Source organism: Camponotus vicinus, unplaced genomic scaffold, assembly GCF_025532165.1.
Source record: "Camponotus vicinus isolate PSW18456_S1 unplaced genomic scaffold, iyCamVici1.0 SCAF_1, whole genome shotgun sequence".
NCBI classification, from domain to species: domain Eukaryota; kingdom Metazoa; phylum Arthropoda; class Insecta; order Hymenoptera; family Formicidae; genus Camponotus; species Camponotus vicinus.
In genome coordinates, this window is record NW_028141945.1 from 37,190,703 (window position 1) to 37,212,347 (window position 21,645).

Sequence of the window (21,645 nt, forward strand, 5' to 3'; positions counted from 1 at the left end):
CATATATTAAGCTATGATGATGTAACTTTCTATTATACATAGCTAATTAATGAATAAAATCCATAGGTATATAATAAAAATCAAACGATATCTGCACTTTGTATAATAATATTTATTAAACGATTAGGCGATTTTAATTAATATTTTAGTTATTAGTTTTATGTTACAAGTTGCAATTCAATTATTTATGAGCAATTGCGAATACGAAACAATTTTGCAATAAAATTAATGATTGTTTAACATACATAATTCATTTACTTCAATTATAGAATCATTTTGTTAGCATACATAAGAGTTAACATTTTTCATATAAATTACTTAGCATGATTGAAAAGAGATACATCCTTACATTAAATCCTTAAAGAGATTACAGTAATATATTTTTTTACAAATAAACATTTAATTGTAACATATTATATCGACAAAGATAAAGATTTATCTTACAAGATAATTACTTCATTGCGTTAGAATTAAAGCAAAATTTTACGAATTATAACATTATTTTGTCGCAGAATATTTAATTTATAATTCTAATAAAAATAATTATAAACAAATATTTGAAAATAGAAACAAATATTTTATAATTATTCTAAAACTTATGTTTATAACTTTCATAGCTGCTTTTTTCCTCCAAATTTTTTGTATCCAAATATTCTTTGACTTTAAGATAATTGAGATAATGTGTTACTCATCTTACATATTGGCTGCAAATTAAAAAAAGTGTGTTTTTATAAAAAGATAATATTAATATTAAATAATTTGTATGTAATACTATTTATTGTACTACATATACATATTGTACTGTATATGCATATAATATATAACGATTAAATAAATTATTTTACTAATCTTATTAATACCTTATTAATATCTTATACCTTAGTTTGATATGTATCAATATTAGAATAAGAATAATTATACTTGTACAATATTATATATTAAGCTAAATTTCCAAAGTTTTACATATATATATATATATATATATATATATATATATATATATATATAGTATGTGTGTGTATAAGTATAAAAATGATATCAATAGTGTTGTGTTACTTAAGCAGCTCACACACACAGAAATTGAATTGTGTGACAACTTTAACAAAATATATTTCACGACTTATTTGGAAAATATTATTTACATTTTTGTTTATATAATTCAGAAACAATGTTCTTTTAACAAAAATATGTATTAAAATGTATGTATAAATATATAATCTTTCTTATATATAAACGATTTAAAAAAATATATCAGGTCTTGCAAATTAAACTTCAAGAAATGAATAGTTAAAATATATTACTTTTTATTTAATTTAATTTTTTAATTAGATATCTTATTTTTATAAAATCTTAATTTCCATTTAGTAATTTATTTAGTAATTAAAATATCAATTACAAATAATATAATAATCAAGAACTTATAAAATAAGAAGATATTTGCAATCAGCTTAGAAAAAATTAATTTCATATTTCTCAGACAACAAAAAATTATTGAATTAGAGTAGATTATCCTACATGGAAACTGATTATAGATTAATCATGAAACAAAGTGCTTTTGCAATGTGCGGAACTGCTTTTTTTAGAATATTTTTTGTATTTTAGTAAAAGTATTATATAGTTAAATTAGATATATTAATTACTTACCCAGTCCTCCATAGAAATAAATTCTTTCAATTCTTTACAGTTGCATAATGTATCCAAAACGTTTATTAACTTTACAAATAGTTCTACGAACTCTAAATAAGTATAATAGACAATTGAGTATTTTAATTTAATCCTCCCCTTCCTTTATGCAAAGTTAGATAATATTATAAGTAATTTAGATAATATTATAAGTAAAATATTAAGTTTAAAATAGCAGAAACTAAACGGTCCGAAACAAAGTGAAGAAAAAACTTTGTAAATAGGATACAAAAGCTAATAAATTTTCTATTAACAAGATGAACTTTGAAAAACGAGAACTACTTACTTAAAAAAAAATTTTCCTCACTCACAGCTCTCGATTTTCTTTCCAATATTTCTTCAGACAATGATGCATGCTAAAGGAAAAGATAATTTATTAATTGCTTTTAAGTGTATTAATTCAAATTAGCTATTTTCTATGTAAAATGATTATAAATTAAGATAGTTAAATAAAAATACTGTAATAAGTAGGTTTCATCTCTATCACAAACATACTTATAAATTAAAATGTCCAGGATTTTGTAATAATTTAGTACTATATTTTCTTTAATTTTGCAGTTAGAATTTATGAAATTCTTTCAATAAATTTTATTGTAAATATTATTTAGAAGAAATATTATTTAGAAGAAATATATTTTCAATGCTAAATTATCAGAAAATTCTTTCGTCGTAATTCTCATTCAGTTTTTTTTGCTTACTTAAAAATTATTTAGAGAATATTATTAATTTTTTTAGAGATTGTGACATAATATCAGCATAGTTTTGACAATATAACGATAAGAATTACTTATAATAGAAAAAAATTAAATTATTGTACATAATGCAAAATGTATACATATACTCGATATATATTGACTTACCCTTCCGAAGACGATTCCGACGAAGAACAATAATAAAAATATATGTAAAAGTATACGTAACTGCATCATCATAATATCTTCAAGAGAAAATACAACACAATTTAAAAATACTAAGTTTTTTAGAAATAGTATCTTTATTTCGCGAATAAAACTTGTAGAAAAAATATTTTAGCAAACTGACATTCGTTTGACTTAGCTGCAACTTCCTTATAAGAGAAAATGATATCTTATCATTCGTTCGAAAATTATTCTAAAAGGTATAAAGTTATCATTGTTAAGTGCTATTGTTAATTGTAGCCAATTTTGATATCAGTACTTCCATACGCGTACACATATCATAGTATTTTGCATTCTTATTTGTTTTTATATATCCTCAAAAAGCAAAAAATTTTCATAGAAGACAATTTATTTATATTTTATCTGATCTATGTACATCTTTCGTAATTAATTACATATTTGTATTTACATTTATATTTATTATTCGAGTCCAATGAGCCGTTTACCTAATTGGTCTAATATTTGAGATACTGCTCGAGAAGTTTGTTTGGCGGCATTATAAGGGATCTGAAAATACGCACAATTTAATTGTTCTACATGCTCTTGAAATAATCGATCGTTGATCGACCTTGAAATATCGTGTCAATAATATATCAATTGCTTTGCAAGATACTTACGTTTACTATGGTGCTCAAAGAATTAGTGAGATTTACGAAGCCCTTAACGATCATGTTCCCCAATCCAATAAATTTATCTCCTGTATTACCGTATTTTTCTTCCTCCTTAATTCCATCAACGATTGGCGTAGGCGTCACAATATTATTCAATATTTGTCTGATGTTGTCAGGCTTTCGTCTTTCTAAAATTGCTTGCTCAGTCTCATTTTCTAAACGAACTGATTCTCGTGGTGATGGATGGAACAAGACTATCGGTGTTGTACTTTGCACCGATCTGCGGCTCTGATTAGACTTGTCGAACTTATTAACTACTACTGGATCAAGATTATTTTGAGCTTCGTTAGTTTTAGAATTTAATTGCTATAAAAGAAAAAGATACAATATTATAATTTTTCGATTACAAATTAAATAAATTGTTATTTAACAGTAGTAAGAATAAGTAGCGAAAATGAAAAGAAAATGCAAAATAACAATAATAAGTTAAATATTTGCTATTTTAGTTGGTTAACAGGCGAGAATGACGTTTCCACATATCACCCTATTTACGATAGAATTTTAACTATGATTTCTTGTAAATCGTTACCGATAAAAAATATATTTGATTAATATTAATTGCAATAATATGTCAATTGTTTGTATATTTGCATAATATCTGCCGCATATAATCATTAGAAAAATTCGATAGATATAATAATTACCTCCGCTCGATTGATAATGATGTTTCTGGCCAATATTATCGAATTGATAAATCTTCCTGTGCCGATTCTAATCGCATCAATAACACGTCCTAACGATTCCTACAAAACAGTAATTTTGACTTCGCCTACCGGTCACATGCTGGCGAATCTCGAAGATCCAATTAGAATTTCGTACAGAGTAGTTGAGGAATTTTTTATATAGAATTTTCGATTAATTTAGATTTGCTTGTTTTATCGCTTTAAACAAAAAAAAAAAGATAACGCGTATCGTCCTTTTATGACGTTTATATTTTTTAAAGATTGCATTTTCATATATTTTCGCAAAACGGATATTACAAATGCAAATTTACCTTTGCTTCCTCCAATTTTGAAGGCAAGATGTTTTCTGCATTATTTTGTATGTTGTTGAGGATAAACTTTGTCGGTTCATCCGCAGGATGAGCACTCAGTGAGTCAAACCAGCAGATAAACGATATAATTATTATAATTCGCAACATTCTTTTTTAATATAGTATATAAAAAATTTCTATAAAATTAATTTTACACGGAGAAGAGTTTTAAACACATACACAACGCGCTTCAAAGAATATTTGCACTTATAGAGATGTTGAGCGAATGATTAATATAAAGTAACTTTTTTGCTAATTTACTTCGACACTTAAATAATCGTTAGGTACAAAATTTTAAAAACATGGCACGTATCTCGTCGAAGTTCGTTATTGAAGAGCGAACAACCGACTAACAGATTTCGCTCACGATGACGAACTTACTTACCCAGTTTACGACACTGTATTACTTTCTCTTTCGGTATGCTTGTCCATATTGGAAATCGCGATATACGCACACATACACGTGTAGCAATTTGTATAAATTAATATAAAATTATTATAAAAAATCTTTGAGACTATTAGTATTGAAAAAATAATAATAAAATAATAATAATAATAATAAATAATAATAAAGAAATAATAAGAAAAAATAAGAAAAAATAATAATAATATATTCTTAGATATAAAAGAATAGAATAATTGAGGTATAAAATAATAAATAATTTATTTCATTATATGCGTTTATTAAGATTAATCAATATAAATTATAAGATTATTGAGAGAATAAATGTAAAATATATTTTGACAATAATATACATCTTATTATTGCAAAAATAGTGCACATAGTTATAGCAATTATATAGTTATAGTTAAACTATATTAAAATAATAGAAGCGACCAGCAATATTACCTCAGAATTTATAACATAACTTGATATGAGAGATGTTGCAATCTGATTTGTCAAGAAAGTTTTCTGTTACAAAATATAACATATTATTCTATAAAGATTATTCTTGTTTAGTTGCAAAAATAAAAGGAATTTAAATTTATTATAAAATTGAATATGTTTCTAAGTTATAAACTTCTATGCGTTACAGAGCGCCTGATATTATTTATACAAGCGAGCACGTAGTTTTTATTATTACATTACGTGACTGATTTACGAACGCAAACAATAAATGATAAAAAATTATTATTCTGATAACAAATAAAAGACGTGGCGTCATAACTGTGAGTAAATGTTTGAGTGCCAATATTTTATTAACATTGCTACTGTACTATTCATTATTCAGATTTAAATTTTTTAAAGAATTGCATTTGATTAAATTATGCAATTCTGTAGATTAAATGACATCTTTACACTTATATTTACATTTTATATTTATATTTATGCATTAATATTTATTATATTTACATGCATTAATTTTCATACATTGGCAAAGACATTTGTTTTTATTTACTTTAAAATTTATTAAATAATATGTAGCGTAAGAAAATTAATGTGTAATGGACACTTTGTAATATTCTAGTAATAGTAATAAATAGTAGCGCAACTGCGTTTTGAAATAACGTTGCTAAGATCGCATCTTATTTAACTAATTCCTATTAATATCTGTGAGATATTTCCACTATTTTCATACCGTAACCATTCTGATGAAGTAATGTCTCAAATGCGATAACTCTTTCCGTTTAAACATGATTATGTTAATGGCTATTGGCAAGTATAATGACGTAGAATGGAGTTCTTGTGACAGAAAAATGCATTTCTTCATACTCTTAGAAATTATTTCAAGGTTCATTTTATACGTATATGTACTGCATAAGATAACATATTGGTAGAATTTGTCTTATAACGAGCGAATTTTGTTTTAAATAGTTTTCCGTTTCAACGAATTTGCTTTAATTGAGACTTATTGTATTTTTTTTTTAATTATACGTATGTTTTTTTTAATTATTACGCATTAAATTTTCTCGAGTAAAAATTTTAGCTCGCTATATATTTACATTATATATGTGTAATCATAGAATCATCTTTCGATTTTAATATTTTATATTTTTCATGATATATCTCCGTTTTTCTTGTCATTTTCTTCTCTTTTGTTCTTAAATTTTTTATTAATGTTAGCGTGCTTATGATTTACAATACTTATTCTTCGTTCATTGTTTTGCTATCTCTATCTCTCTTTACATCTCTGCCAGTTTTATATTATTATCGTCCCTTATTATTTTTTTAATAATCGCATTATATATCTTTTAATTGCTTAAATATAATAATGCAGTTGTGGTTAATGACAAACGTTTTATAACAATCATTTGTGGTTTTATGAGATCCATTCTAACAATAAGGCAAAGTAAGAAGCAAAGTAAATATCCATTCTTGATGAAATATCCTTAAATTTTGTATGGTATGATGTTTACATATCATATATACGCATGAGTAATATAAGTCGTAAAATGATAAAATTAAATTCAAGAGAACATAAATAATTCGTGTCAGGCAAATTCCTTTTCTCGTATAAAAATTTATTAATGTGTCTTATTAAAATGACTTGCAGCTTGAGACAAAGAAATACTATCGCATGTTAAATTACTAGACGGAATTACAATCTGATCACGTGCAGGAAATCGCAGGATGGATATCACGTATGTGCCTGTCATGCATAAGTAGGCTGGAATAAACACGAAAGTGGCTGAATATACGAGAACGCTAAATATATTCGGAGGACCTTGCGAAAAAAACGTGGCTCACGATCCTCGCTCGTGAATTTCATATATTGCACGACTATAGTATTTTCAAATATAAACTTATATAAGAATGCGAAGTCTCAGCCGACGTTGTTTCTCAGTAACTGATTCACAGCGGACAGCGTAGAAATTGGAATCTGAAGAGAAAGTAGTAGCTCATTAGAAACTCCGTAAATTCTTGTGCATGATGCAACGCTTACGAGATGATTATACGGGGCATTAACTTACGTTGAAGATGTCATCGAATAAAGATCCGCTATAAACTTTGCCCACAGCAACTGTACCGCCACTAACTCCCACCGAGTTGGCGAAGAGTTCACCGACTACGTCCGAAGGTGAGCTTTGAGAATCAGCTGTTACCGTTGGAGCGACGTAGACCACTTTCCTAGGAACGGTCCAGAACCTCTTTCTAAAATGCCAGCGCGGATGTACAGGCTTTGAAACAACTACGGTTGGATTCTCGTCTAGTAAAGGAAAGGAATGATTCATAAAATAACGCTCAAGTATGTAACATTAATAAGTAACATTCATAAATTATACAACGATTGCTCACCGACTGTTGTAACCGTGTTAATTGTATCTTGTACAGGTGCAACAGGTGCAATAGGTGCTACGGGTGCAGAGACCACAATGTTTTTTTCGACGGATTTCACGACTGGCGCCGCTCCAAACAGACTAATCGATCCGACCAGACCAACTTCCGCTGCAGGAGGTTGCACAGCAACGACTTTGACTGCACGTATCTGTCGCGCATAAGAAGAGAGAAACGTTTATAATAATTCGCCAATCATTTTGTAATTGCTCGATAATTTCTCTGCTTTTATCACCTCTTTGTTTGGCGACTCGACCTTTCCATCTGCAGACACGTTAGTTGGCAACGCGGCAGCTGCAAGCGCCACCACCTTCTGCATTCGATAGATTTATTTTAAAGATGATATATCCCATAATATATTTGTACAAAGATGATTGTTAGAAAAGAGTTATCCCATAATTCATAATATCGGATTTAAATACGGTTATGCAGTTATTAAGATACTAATTACGAAACTACGATTATTATTTTAAGAAGGCGTGTTAGAGAATATCAATGAACATCCTCGCGTTTCTCGATATCTCGTTTCGATATCGTATTCGAAACCTAGAAAATCATAATATGTGTTGTTTATCTTTCGCTTATAAGTAAAAGGCCAACTCAAGAAAAAAACATATCGATCGAAACCTCTTTCTCCTTCTGTTCGTCTCTCTCCTTCTGAGCTTTCGAACGTATGATCTGTATGTTCGTGCGGCCCTTGCTCGGCTTCGTTACGCTCGTAGCTGCATCCGCTGTTGCTTTAGCCTCTCCCGCACCGGATGCACCCGCGTTAGCTTCGTCGACCGTGCTACCGGCCGCAGCTCCGTCGATTCCGCCAAGTCCTCCGCCAAGTTGCACGCCGACACCTGGACCACCCGGTGTCGCGCCTGCGTAAAGACCACCGGAGATCGGGTTCAACGACCGTCCATCCAATCTTCCACCGAGACCGGCCGCAGCTTCCGGTCTTCCACGACCGAGTCCAGCACGAGCGTACAAACCGCCGCCTGAAAATACATCTCGCTTTTACTCGTTTCTTCGATATTTATGTCTTCGATGAAGACTCGATTGAGTTTATGTCGGAAGACAAAAGCTGTCTTGTGTAATATCTTTTCAAATATATATTAGATGTCTTGTCTTTAATTTTATTTGTAATAAACAAACATAAGAATGCGTCTCTCTCTCTCTTTCTTTAATGTTAATGTAATATATTTTTTTTTATTTTGAAGAATACTAACCGAGATTTTCTCTGCCTAATTGGCCACCTAATCCCGCACCCGCGGACGCACCCCACGGAGTTCCCGCGCTCGCGTGAAGTCCACCACTCCCTGTCCCTCCTAGAAGTCCGCCGAGTCCAGCTTGAGCATGATAGCCTCCAAAGTTCACCCGGAGTCCTCCGTTAGTAAATTGGAGAAACGGGAGCTATGCAGTGACAATTGAATCTCTTATCAGAATCTACTTATCAGAACTGAGAATGTATTAGAGCAAGATGGATTATTTTATGTAATCTTAAATAGAAATCTCTCTTTCTCTCTCTTGCACAACTTGCACGAGTTTGTCTCACAATGTTATCTGATATTCCATATTTAGATTGCAGATGACACATTATAATTACGTTTCCTGTCTCTTCTCTATCACAAGGCATAGAAAGGTCGATTCTTTTCAGAAATGTGTACGCAAATGTTTTATTCATTATTGACTTTCCGGCTAAGTTCTACCTACCGTGACGTTGCACTATGCAATATTTTTCTTCGAATATTTTCACGCTAGATATTGCGTAAATGGATTTAAAAAAACGATGCGCAAAAATATCAATACTGCTTACGAATTATCTACGCGTTAAAATATATAATAATATTAGCTTAAAAAAATAAATATATTATACTTCCTTTTAATGACACAAAAACTATTTCAAAATAGACAAGATAAAAAATATAACAAGATTAAAAATATAATTAGATAAAAAATACGACAATTATTTTAGCTATTTTTTAAAAAATACAAACATTTTTAATAACATGCGATATCGCTATTAAACAGAAAATTTGCGATAAGTGCTATTATTATATAAACTTGAACTTCGTATTTTTTTCATTATTTTTATTACTACATAATTCTGAACTGTTAAGCTTCATGATCTTTAAGTTATCTCACTTTGTGTCTTCAGAGCTATAAATAAAGAACATAATTCTCTTGTTTATAGCAGATGTTTCTTAATAGCAATTTTAATAAATCTTCATATCGCATATTTCTGCTCTGACAATTAATTGTCAGATTGTTATAAATTCGAAATAATATATCTTTTATTTTTTATAATTGAGACAATTAATTAAACGATATCGATGAATGATGATTCAGCTTTGTGCAAACCTTCTGACATTTCCGTGATCCTTTCTCTGACTACACGACTGCCTGATTATCTAACCAGATTAAATGTAACTTTTTCTTGTAAGATATTTTTTCTCTCACAATCAAAGAGTAATTGATCAATTTCGTCTTTTTTCATCATAATTTCTGTTTCATTTCTTTATAATCTTAATTAACATTCATGATGACGTTAAAGCTACATTCGATACGCAGAATACGATCATTTTCGCAATTATTGGGAATAAAAAAACTGAATTATAATGAAGCATATCACATCTACGCGCTGTTTATCTAAATATTTAACATAAATAATAGCGCAAAAATTATTATCGTTTTTATTTATATTATATACTAGAGACATATAAAAATGTTAATCGAGGTCAATTTAAGCGTTGCGTTGTTTTTTTTTGTAATGTTCGATGTATTTGATTTTGCCATCTAGCAATGTATGCATATTTCATGTAATTGTTCGATTTGGATGCAATAAGTAACAGATTCAGTGAAAAGCAACATCTCATTTTATCATGTACAACTATCAATGCGCATGATATAATGATACCTTTCTTGTCTCATATACATTATTGTACTATCTTATATCTCAGTATCAACAAAATTCTATTTTTTATATAATCTCGTAATTAATTAATAAAAACCAAATTGTATTTGGTTATATAAAATTGTAGATCTTTACATAACTGATAATATATAAATTTTGTTTTCTATTTTTCATTCTACATTCTAAATATATGCACTCATGTTTCTTTCATCAGATAGAAAAATCTATAAATAAGCTTTTTATAATTGATGCTGATAAACGATTAAATTAAAACAAACATCTTCTACTCACTGGTTCAGATGATTCTTTAGTTGCCGTAATCTGGTCCTGCGGCATTCCATTAGCTAGAGCTACGAAAGCGATAAGCAAACAGTTAGCTACCTTGCCGAACGACATCTTAGCGTTCACTGACGAAGGATCGAGGCTAGTAGGCAGGTAGGTAGTAGTCATTTCTCGGCCTGACCGGAGGGCATCTCTTACTCACCTGCTGCTGGAAGGGGGAAACTCAACGAGATCCGTATCATTCGTATGATAAACTCGCTCTGTTCGTTTAACTAGAGTCTATGGTACAGAGTCCAACGGATTTATAACCTTGAACGATTGAAGAAAACGATTTAAACTGATTTATTCCTTGAACTATTAATAAAAACGATTTAGAGAAGATTATTAGCGACTTTTGTTGTGCAAGTTGATATGATTAATCGCGTAGTTCGAAGAAAAATCATCGTATGTTCAGAATATACTCTTTAAAACGAAAAATAATTTTATGCTGGAAAAATTTCGTTTTCTAATAATTTTTATGTTGGAATAAAGAAAGAAATTTCTGTTCACCATTATTAGCAAAAATTAATTTAATATTTAGAAAGATAATTTAATAAACTTTACATATGTTCTCTCTTTTATTATTTTTCTTTTATTGTTTTTGTATTTTAAAAAATTTGATTGCACTTTGTTTGATCGCGCATGCATAATATCAGAAAGAGAATCGCTATTATAATGCAGAATTGAAGAGAATATTCTAATTCATTCAATCAAGTTAAAATGTAAGCTGTAAATTATGTTCAATAGTCTTAACATAATAAAATATAAATGAAATCGGAGAGGACAATCTATGAATATTAATAGAGTATCGATAGCAAAAATAAATATTTACAATAATTTAATATAATCAATGATATCTTTAAATGCGAAGTTTAATTGGAAAAATTATTTGTATATTGTGATTAAAGTTATTTAAAATTTGGTTTAAAATCACAATATTCAGACCATATATAATTCATACTCACCGATAAAGTATATTACCTTAAAATTTTTACTTTTTACTGTATTTTTGATAAAAATATATGTCGATTTTATAATTGCGCAAAACTATACTATAATAATATCTGTTAAATAAACAGCGAACGTGACAGTTCCACGCTTTGTAAAAGACTGAGACTATCAAGTAGGATTATATAAAGTTACAATGTCATGCGAGAGGTCAATTTATTGCTATCTCATTTGATTATTTGTTTGAATTTCCGTTGTTAATATGGCGGTATATTTAAACACTCTTATTTTCACATATAATTTTGATTATATTATTATTTTAATACGATTCTCTTGTATTACAATTCTTTAAAAGGGAAAGCAATAAAATAAATTATATTTAATTTTATAACGCGCCTTTTTAGTGTGCGTTACACTTAATTTCATATACTTGTCTTTTACATTTCTTGTGGTAATAAATATATAACTGAACAATCTGCTGTACTTTTATATCTAAATTTAAAATTTATATGACAAAAAATAAAATTTATACGTATATGATATATGATTTTTAATGATATATGTATATATTTAAAAAAATAGATAAATCTAAAAGATAAATTTAAAAGAAACTGCAACGTTCAGTAAACATAAATACATGTGACGCGTGAGTTTTACATTACAATATAAAAAAAATAAAGCGTGTTTCGCGAAGGTCAAGATATGACCTTTTACTGACTAGTTCCTCGTAAAATTTCGTGCTCATATTAATTAAGGTCTTTAATCATTATTTCTTCGCAATAAATAACTAGAATTAAAATGAAAATTGCATTAGTGTATATACGCTAAAAGCATATTACATTATACTATCTAACAAAGTATATTTATTTTTATCTCAAAATTTCAAAGAGAAATACTCACGATTGTTTGATTACCGGAAATTATAATGCGTCTCCTAATGTATCTCCTTTATATTCATCATATTCACTTTAAGTGTCGTCCGATTGTTAAGTAAAATGAGCTTATGTTTCTGTGTGTGATGTCATATATAAATCTTCGAATTATTAAGTCATGCGGTGTACAATTCATTTTAATTATGATGAATCAATTCACTTTAATTATGATGAATCAATTGTTATTTCCTATAACTGTTTCTTTATACTGTTTTTATCAATAGAAATAAAATTAAATAAACCTTGGAAATTCAAGAATCATCGATAAAATACATTTTTTACAAGAAATTATAGCAAACTTTACATTTTCATCGATTTAAACAAAATATAAAGTCAAAAACAAAGAAGAAATATTTATAAATATAATATACACGTGCAAGTTTCATATATTAATTAATGTAAAAAATATTTATTTGTGCAAAATATTACAATTCATTATATCAATATCATTATTATATTATTATTTATATTATTATATTATTATATTATTATAAATATTTCATGTTAATTTAATAGACTTAATGAAATTGTATACTTTTAGAATAATACTATAAAATTAAACACAAGATATAAAATTTGCGAGTGATGTAAAAATGACAAAAATGCTTATCAAAATTTAAGATTATATACATAATATTATTTTGTATTTACATTATTATCGCACAAATGTTATTTTTCCGTTTCTCGGTGCAATTTTATTTTCTATATTCGGTGCAATTTTATTTTCTATTTTCGGTGCAATTTTATTTTCTATTTCTGACGAGTCATCGTCATATTCATGTATCAGCTTATTTCTAATCTTCGTGATTTTATTCTGGGAATTTGTGTCAAAGCTCGGATATTTGGGAGACTTCTGCCTCTTTTCTTGAGGAGCAATTTTATTCTCGATTTTGATGGCAGTACTAGAAGGTCGAGTTCCATGGAAACCAGCGAATCCAGCGGTCAGCCCGTGCCAGGAAAAAGATGTATCTTCATTAACATCCTCATGGACCTCGTAGGTATGTTGTGGACGGTTTCCCAAAAGTCCACCTTCGAACAGTAAAAACAATATATTTTGCATCTCACTTGCCTAAATACATTGCAATAATAATGTGCTTCCTATTTTTTTATTGTTAAAAAAAAATCAGTGAGAATAGTCACCGTGACTGCCGAGAATTCCGTGGCCATGTAAGCCCCCATGAAGCCTGCGAATGCCACCTAATCTAGAGTGATGCCCAAACAGAAGATCGCTCCACGCGTTTAATCCAAGTGGATCCTTCTGGTAATGTCTAACAACTCTCGTCAGTTGCAATTGCTGGTCCTGAATTTCCTGTTTTCGCTTCCTCTTCTGCTCTTTTATGGCCATCAATCGTTCTCTCCTCTCTTGACGATTTCGAATTCTTTCCGGGTTTTGTCTTTGCTCCGTTGAAGTTTTTACGAGCGTGCCGACAGCTTCTAGAGTCGAAATGGGGATCTGTAAATAATTTTATTAATTATAAAAGATAATTAAGTACACTTGGTTATAAATGTGAATAATTCTGGATATACATGACTTTAACAATGTTGTCGATTGTCTGTGTATTTTCCGGCGAAAAGACTTGAGCAGCGGCGGCGGTTTGTCTGATCGCTGTGATAGGTATCTGCAAAGCACAATTTTCTTTTAAATGTGACAATTTATATATATGCGTTGAGATTCGATAATTGCAAATTTCTTCTTTCTTTTCTTTTTGTAAAAAATGTAAGTTATCAAAGTATTTTCCGTAAAAAAAGTTCTTACAATTCTTTCTCCTGTTTAACATTTTTTATATTCAATAATTGATTTTAATCGATTAATATTTAGCGGATAGATAAATTTTTATCACGATATGCTTACGTTAAAGATGTTATCTATCAGTTCACCATTTTGTGCGGGTGGATTTTGGCGTCGTACTCTGCTTTTCGAGACTTCCTGAGGCACATAAAGGAGGAAATAAATTTCATTTTCTTGTGCGATAGCGTAAAAATACTTCCGACGTATCATTTTTCTCTCGCGTTTAAAGAGAGGAAATTACGCTTGGAAATTTGCATGGAAATTTCTTTTTCGAGATAGATATGATAAATACGACCTACGCGCACTTTAATCTATCATCAGACATTGCATCCGAGTGTATGTAGGTTTACATAGGTCGTTGCACGCGTAAATGCGGATCTGATAGCTAGTCTTTATCGCAGCTTTCACTTTTTGCGAATTAAAAGTGTCGAATAATTATCGTTAATTATTGGAAAGATGAATTCGCATTACTGCAATTTTTATTTCCGCCCTCAAGAGCAGGATAAAATTAAAATTATCACAAGTAGAAAGCTTCTTTGAACATTTTTAAATAAAATTTCAGCTTCGAATCTGTCATCCCAGAAAATAAATATAAGTTAAAATAATAATATTAGAAATAATAATATCTTATTATAACGAGAAAAATAATATAAATATTTTGATGGTTATTGAAACTTCATTATATGAAGAATTAAATGCTGTTTGTGAAATTTAAATGGTATAAAATGTTTTATGCTTATCATTTTTAATCTTTTAAGTAAATAACTCAAATTCTTAGCATTTGGATTTTTACCTTAATTTATAATATCCATTAATAAGTAACTTACGCCGTACGCAACATTGCCAAGTAGAAAAAGAAAGTTGAAAAACCCGCAGCGCCAAAACATCCTTTCGATATCTCTCGCGGCAAATTACGTGTTTATGACTAGCTCCAGCTAGTTTCAGCACAAGTCGACGATTGAATCGTGGATCCGCTTCGCCGATCTATAAGGGCTGCCACGAGATCCCACACAAGGTGTCGACCAATCGGGCTTAAGGATTTCATGATTTCCTCGGACGAAAAAGAAGCTGCTTTCTACTTATTGCACGTGCCATATGTGTCCCCCGGATCTTTTCGTCCTCTTTTCGCGCCGGCCGATTATTCGAATAAACTATTCGCTTTTTCCTTTCTTTATCTTACGCTCGTAAAATTTTGGCGTGGGTTAGCAGTCGCAACAATTACGTAAGTTGATATACGCAGACATATATAAGATGATGGTTCACTCGTGATGCAACCGCAAAATCGGATCCTTTCAGCCTGAATTTCGACGCCATTTGATGTCAGTTGTAATTTGATGTGTTATTCATTTCGAATACTTTGAGAGATGGCAAAACAGAATCGAAAGTAACAGGCAATGGCTACTTTGACACGATTAACAGTCGGAATATGCACGATTTATTTGAGTGATATGATAAAATAAAAGGTTGTAATTATACTATATATATCTAATTGGTAAATTTATAATAAAATGTGTAATCAAATTGAATGAAGAAATAGTCATTTTTCCGCCCATATATATGTTTTTTTTTATAAAAAAATTGGATTATTGCATAAATATTCAACAATGCAGACAACATCACAAATTTAAATATTATTTATAATTTATAGATGACAACACTGTAATCTTTGGCTAAATTATGGAATTGTTCATCATAAATCTGTCACTATATTATGTACAAGATATATATACAGCTTCTCGTTTTTAATATTTTTATCGCCATCATTTATTTTGATCTTCTCTTTATAGTCTTCGTTAGTTTTAAAAAGCGTTTGGATTATCTTGTAGGAAAGTGCCTATCTGATTTCCGAGATTTCTTTGAAATTCTCTGACAGATATGTCTGATTGCTGAAAGATAAGAAAATTTATTATGTTTATAATAGAATAGTTAAACAATAATTTGATAAATATATCCAGAATTAATAAAAAAATAAATATAATAAAAACTCACATTCAGAGCATCCTGCCATTCGATATTGAAGAGTCTCATTAATCCACGCAAATTTCTGCTTATTAGATCTTGCAGTCCGGTTCGCGTGAATCTGAAAGGTGCTTGAGTTGTCGTGATTGTCGTCGTGGTTGTCGCATTAACTGTCGTTACATTAACATTTGCCACGTTGCTGGACAAATTATTTTGATCATTCGATAGTGAAGTAGTAGAAACTGTCGTCGCATTATGTACTTGCAATGGATTACTCCTAACTATTGGCGGTTGCGCGGTTGTATCCGGTTCGAAATTTTCGCCGATAATGTTGCTAATTTGTTGAATCGCCGATCGCGTGTCGTTGAATGTCTGAAATAAAGTAGAACATTAATCAAATGTTTCGAAACTTCCATTTTCCCGTTCGACTTAAATAACGTAATGCAGATAAAAATTGTTTTCGTTCTTTGTAGAAAGAATTATATCCAGAAATGACCCGAAGTTTGTACAGAAAAATAATTGTTCTCTATATTTAACATTTTCTATACTATATTGAATCTTTATATTTTCTTTGATTCTTTCATTTTAAAATTATTTAATATATTATATTATATTATATTATATATTTGTGACAAGCTCCGATTTTGATATGTGATACTTGTGTTGTTCGTACCTCGAAAGCAAGTCTCGCTAAAGTATAGAAGAATCCTGGCCGATTCCTGCGAACTTGTCTAACGACCCTTTTGGTTTCTTCAGGAATGCTTTCCGCGATGATGCTATCTTCGACAGTGTTCTTTGACTCAACATCATGCCTGTCAGTATCTTCGGACAACAGTTTCTCCAATACTTCCATCTTCAGCATTATCTCTTCGTTCTTTTTTCCGGTCTCCTGATAACCCAACTACAAAAAACCGCTTTCTTTTAAAAGAGTTTCTCGGTTTACAATATTGAGTTCCTAAATAATGATATATAATTTGTATTTTTTTTCTTACCTGATATTCCGGCATAGATTTTGCCACATTTTCTTTCACGTAGGCTTCATGATGCATGTCCATCGAAGGTAGCTGAGATTGCACTGAATTAGATTGATAATTACGATGATAAATGTACTGTGGAAGTTTTGAGACATTAGACTGAACTTGTTTTTCAAGAAGAACCGGTTCGGACTGATACATTGTATTGATTTCATAAGATCCTATGTGAGACTTCTTAACTTCGCTGTAAAGTGGTTTAATCGAGTAGAGAAGCAACCAACAGGCTGTAAAAGCATTGATTGATGATATGTACATCTGTAAGAAAATATTCATAAGATTAAGGACACGTCAGATTAATTGTATATCATAAAAGAAATTAATGGATTAATTAATCATTAAAATAGAAATCAAGATCTATGAATTTATAATCAGGAAAATATGGAATAAAAATATCAAAATATTTTAAACAGTTATATATATATGGAGAGAGAGAGAGAGAGAGAGAGAGAGAGAGAGAGAGAGAAGGAGGGAGAAGAAATAATAGTATAAAAAATCATCTTCAAACTCTAATTTAACATAATAAAAAATAATGTGTTACATATATTATGTAAACAATGTCATAACAGTAGTAAAGATTGCGTTGTTATAAAACTGCAACTCACGAGACCGAAGAAACATCGCTTAGTGAGAGTCGAACGATGACTGGAATGCACGGAAAAGACGGTTATTATATAAGTCGACGATTCATTTAATAAAATAAGGAAAGTTTAAGAAGCACGAAAGGAAAATTAACAATCGTAATTTGATAGATTCTTATAATTTTGTTACGATTCATTATTTATAAATCAATTACATAATTTTCACAATATTTTCCAATAATACTTTCACAACATAGTCAGTACTTATAACTTAATCAGTATTTATAACAATTTCTAATTTATATAAATAAGGGAATTATATATGTGTGTGTATATCCGAGTTTTTTTTTAATTCATTCAATTATATTCTATTCCTGTTTATATATAAATATTTAGATAGACTTACTTTAAGGGCTTTTAAATCCAAAGACACATACTAAAGTGTTCCTTTTCTTCAAGCGCGTGCACATTGCTTCAAAAATTATTCGACATCCTCAAACTTTCTCGAACACACAATCGAATTCTTTCACAAACTTTATATTAAATTTTTACACAAGTTGTCTCAACTCGAGAACCTTTTCCACTGACAGATATATGCGTCACTCACTGACGATAAAACGTTCCTATGACTCGTTCACGCACAATCGTTCGGAAAATTGCCTCCCTTCGACCTAATACAGTCGCATTATGCGACTGGTCGATGACTTCCGCTGCCGGCCAAGCATAACTACCGCAATCGATTATGGCGACGTCGGCGATTTGCCTTCACAAGGATCGTTCGAGAATTTCGACGAGCCATTTCGACCACCTCGCTGTACATGACGCGAACGTATAATACGTGCACCGAATTAACGGCCGACCTTATTGAGCATCTTGCGAAATAACAGAGTCCGTTGAATGTCCGGCGTGTCGCAACACCATCCAAAATTCGGACCTCCTGCAGCGCTCGTCGTTTTGCAAATAGATATTTCAATAACTGAGAGTTGCTAAACGTATAAGGTATTCGAGCATTATAGCTGTATATGTATTTGGATAGTCAAATATTGCAATCCACTCGTTAGGAAATACCGGCACAAAATTGTTTTGAGTCTTGCAACTATATGACATTTAATGTCGACCGCTGACAGTATGATTATTTTAAATGTTGGCTGATTGTGTCACAATTTGAAGTGATACCGCGCTGCAATATTTTAAATTGCAAACGTCACCAGCTTCTAAATCTGTAATATGGCAAATGGAACTTTCTCCTTCTGCGAAATAAATCAACAAACACAAAGAGATCTCTATTGATTGCGAAAATGCAGGCGTACGTGGCGTGATTTAAACGGAGCACGTGGGCCTTACTTATCACAGAATCAAGGTTTAGCGAACTATTTTCTAATATAACGAGTTTCACTCTCCTTTTGCAGCATACAATCTTCTTTATATCTAGGAAGAAGGTTCCTTTTATGCTATTTAAAAGTAATACTAAAATTCTAAGAATAAAGTTAAAAATGCAGAGTTTTACACACAATTTGTAATCTTAACTTTGCTAGATTTTTTCTGATAAATTTATGGCCTTCAACAAAAATGTTAAGGAATGCCATTAACTTTCTTATTTTTAGGATTATATATTATGTATAATAAAACTTAATATATGAAATATCAGAAAAATGAAAATTGATATTGAAATAAATTTACATAAAATTAACTGAATATGATTTTGTTATCTATTTATCTTTTCAAAGATTAATGCGCGAAAAACCGTTCTTCGTTCAAAGTTATTCTTACTTCGTCATTGCTTTAGTAGGAAAATGCAAATTGATTAAGAATTTAAGATTAAAATTAAAGTCGCGAACACGCTAGATATCAACACAATCATCATTTTCAATCATTTCTTATTTAACACATACATGAAGCACAACTTGCTGTATTCTCTTTCGGACACAGATGCACAATAGTAGGCCATTAAAAATTCTCATAAGTAATCATTAGATGCGGACTTCGTCTTGCACGGACATCGACGGCCGCAGTACTTAACCGCTCGTGTCTTCGAAAACCTGCTCGAGGCTCAGATCCACGTGGACTGCAGTACATAACTTCCATCTTTCACTTTCACTCTTCGTAATCACACACGTAATCGAGATCAGTTCCGTTATAATCATCAGTATATATCTGACTGCAGTTGCGTAAATTATACCGTAAATATAATAGCAATGCCGCTAATTCCTTGTCCGCTTTTTAAATTTTTAGTACAATATTTATGTGACTGAACAATTAAGAGATAAAAAAATTTTTATCAAGTGAGATTTTTTAAAAAAACCAAATGGTATTAAAAATAGTATATTAATTAAAAGTTCAGTGTCATATTATTTTATTTTTACTATCATTTTCGGAACCAGTTTCATTGGACATGACACGCTCCGGTTGCCAAGTGCTAATTATCTTATTGTGAAAGGTGTGCTTAAATAAGAAACTCACGTATTAGTTTGCATTGAAATGCTCCACTTGCATCGATCTGCGGAAAGTTTCTCTATTATAAAAACCATTATCAAAATTTTTTTCAACTCATAATGATAACAATAATAGATTCCTGAGACATATTTATAGTATAAAAAAATAACAGTAATAGCAACCAAGAAATATTAAACAGTTATATTTAATATTTAATAAAATATATTACAGTAATATTCGATGCAAAAATAATAATATTTAGTGAATATTTGATGTGAATGGCAAATATTAGTTTCATTACGCCATGTTGCAAAATTTTCTTTGACAAAATATAAGTGGAACTTTACGTGGTTATGTATGTAACATACATCTTTTTGTATACACTTGCCTTACGTAATAAGCGTGTCCTCGCACGTCAATACTTACCTAATGGCACATGTCTACTATATCAATACTTATCTATTACATATATATATACTTGTCTACGAGATTTTATATTATCTCTATTATTTTATTATATCTTCTATTTTACTGTTTTACCTGTACATTTATTACTTACCTATTGGTATTATATTTAATGCATTATATTAATTTTAAAATAATTATAAAATAATTGTAAAGTAAAACAAGGCAAGATTGAATTTAAAAACATATTTATACTTCTTCTTGAATGCATTAAAAATTATTTGCAAGAAGAATTTCTCCGGGAATCAATTATTAAATGTTTAATTTTAATTAATTAAAATTGAAATAATGATTTAAAATAATTTAAATTTAGTTACAATGATAAGCTGCTGATTAGAAACTAGGGAACTAGCAAATTTGCGAAAATTATCGTAGTCAATTATAATCAATAATTGTACATTTGTAGACAAGATATAGAAAATCCTGTTATTTAGGTTAACTTTTTTTTGTACGAAAGTATGTCTAAATGTTAAAGACCTTTAAAGCCTTGACCGAACATGCTGAATTCAGAACACCTTACCTTAATGAATAGATAGTGGAGCATTAATTAAAGATCTTTCACATAATATAATATGATGATTATATTTATAGAAACTTAGATTAAAAGGATTTTGAAATTAAAATTTTATTCTAAATCTGACATTATTATAAAAAACATTTCATATTTTTCTAGAACAACTAGAAGAAACTAGTTCCAGAATAGATA

General features: G+C 29.8%; 4 protein-coding genes and 1 long non-coding RNA gene across 8 annotated transcripts; all 5 read right to left on the reverse strand.

The window, feature by feature from the left end:
• Window positions 1-92: 92 nt before the first annotated feature.
• Window positions 93-2,738, reverse strand: LOC145965092 (uncharacterized). Its single transcript, XR_014436610.1, has 4 exons — window positions 2,544-2,738; window positions 1,970-2,039; window positions 1,645-1,736; window positions 93-704 (listed from the first exon to the last, which is right to left on the reverse strand). It is a non-coding gene; the product is annotated as an uncharacterized LOC145965092 (long non-coding RNA).
• Window positions 2,739-2,931: 193 nt separating this feature from the next.
• On the reverse strand, window positions 2,932-4,693 carry LOC145965089 (uncharacterized). The gene is made up of 4 exons (XM_083088399.1): window positions 4,266-4,693; window positions 3,916-4,014; window positions 3,218-3,577; window positions 2,932-3,107 (listed from the first exon to the last, which is right to left on the reverse strand). The coding sequence occupies exons 1-4, from the start codon at window positions 4,410-4,412 to the stop codon at window positions 3,021-3,023; spliced, it is 693 nt and encodes a 230-aa protein (XP_082944525.1). The 5' UTR covers window positions 4,413-4,693; the 3' UTR covers window positions 2,932-3,020.
• Window positions 4,694-6,746: 2,053 nt separating this feature from the next.
• LOC145965098 (uncharacterized) lies at window positions 6,747-11,884 on the reverse strand. Of its 3 annotated transcripts, none has more exons than XM_083088434.1 (9): window positions 11,767-11,884; window positions 10,965-11,071; window positions 10,772-10,830; window positions 8,796-8,979; window positions 8,209-8,564; window positions 7,817-7,894; window positions 7,543-7,732; window positions 7,218-7,453; window positions 6,747-7,126 (listed from the first exon to the last, which is right to left on the reverse strand). In XM_083088434.1, the coding sequence occupies exons 2-9, from the start codon at window positions 11,002-11,004 to the stop codon at window positions 7,070-7,072; spliced, it is 1,200 nt and encodes a 399-aa protein (XP_082944560.1). In that variant the 5' UTR covers window positions 11,005-11,071; window positions 11,767-11,884; the 3' UTR covers window positions 6,747-7,069. The 3 variants fall into 3 exon arrangements, with proteins under 3 accessions (XP_082944560.1, XP_082944568.1, XP_082944551.1); XM_083088442.1 differs by having other exon boundaries at window positions 11,783-11,875; XM_083088425.1 differs by lacking the exons at window positions 10,965-11,071; window positions 11,767-11,884 and having other exon boundaries at window positions 10,772-10,958.
• Window positions 11,885-13,194: 1,310 nt separating this feature from the next.
• Window positions 13,195-15,487, reverse strand: LOC145965121 (uncharacterized). 2 transcript variants are annotated; one of them, XM_083088463.1, is made up of 5 exons: window positions 15,298-15,487; window positions 14,534-14,608; window positions 14,214-14,300; window positions 13,822-14,134; window positions 13,195-13,710 (listed from the first exon to the last, which is right to left on the reverse strand). In XM_083088463.1, exons 1-5 carry the CDS (start codon window positions 15,355-15,357, stop codon window positions 13,337-13,339), a joined length of 909 nt encoding a protein of 302 aa, XP_082944589.1. In that variant the 5' UTR covers window positions 15,358-15,487; the 3' UTR covers window positions 13,195-13,336. The 2 variants fall into 2 exon arrangements, with proteins under 2 accessions (XP_082944589.1, XP_082944598.1); XM_083088472.1 differs by lacking the exon at window positions 14,534-14,608.
• A 643-nt stretch (window positions 15,488-16,130) lies between these two features.
• Window positions 16,131-20,725, reverse strand: LOC145965112 (uncharacterized). Its single transcript, XM_083088454.1, has 5 exons — window positions 19,934-20,725; window positions 17,422-17,718; window positions 17,103-17,330; window positions 16,460-16,801; window positions 16,131-16,356 (listed from the first exon to the last, which is right to left on the reverse strand). Exons 1-5 carry the CDS (start codon window positions 20,000-20,002, stop codon window positions 16,270-16,272), a joined length of 1,023 nt encoding a protein of 340 aa, XP_082944580.1. The 5' UTR covers window positions 20,003-20,725; the 3' UTR covers window positions 16,131-16,269.
• Between the last annotated feature and the right edge of the window lie 920 nt (window positions 20,726-21,645).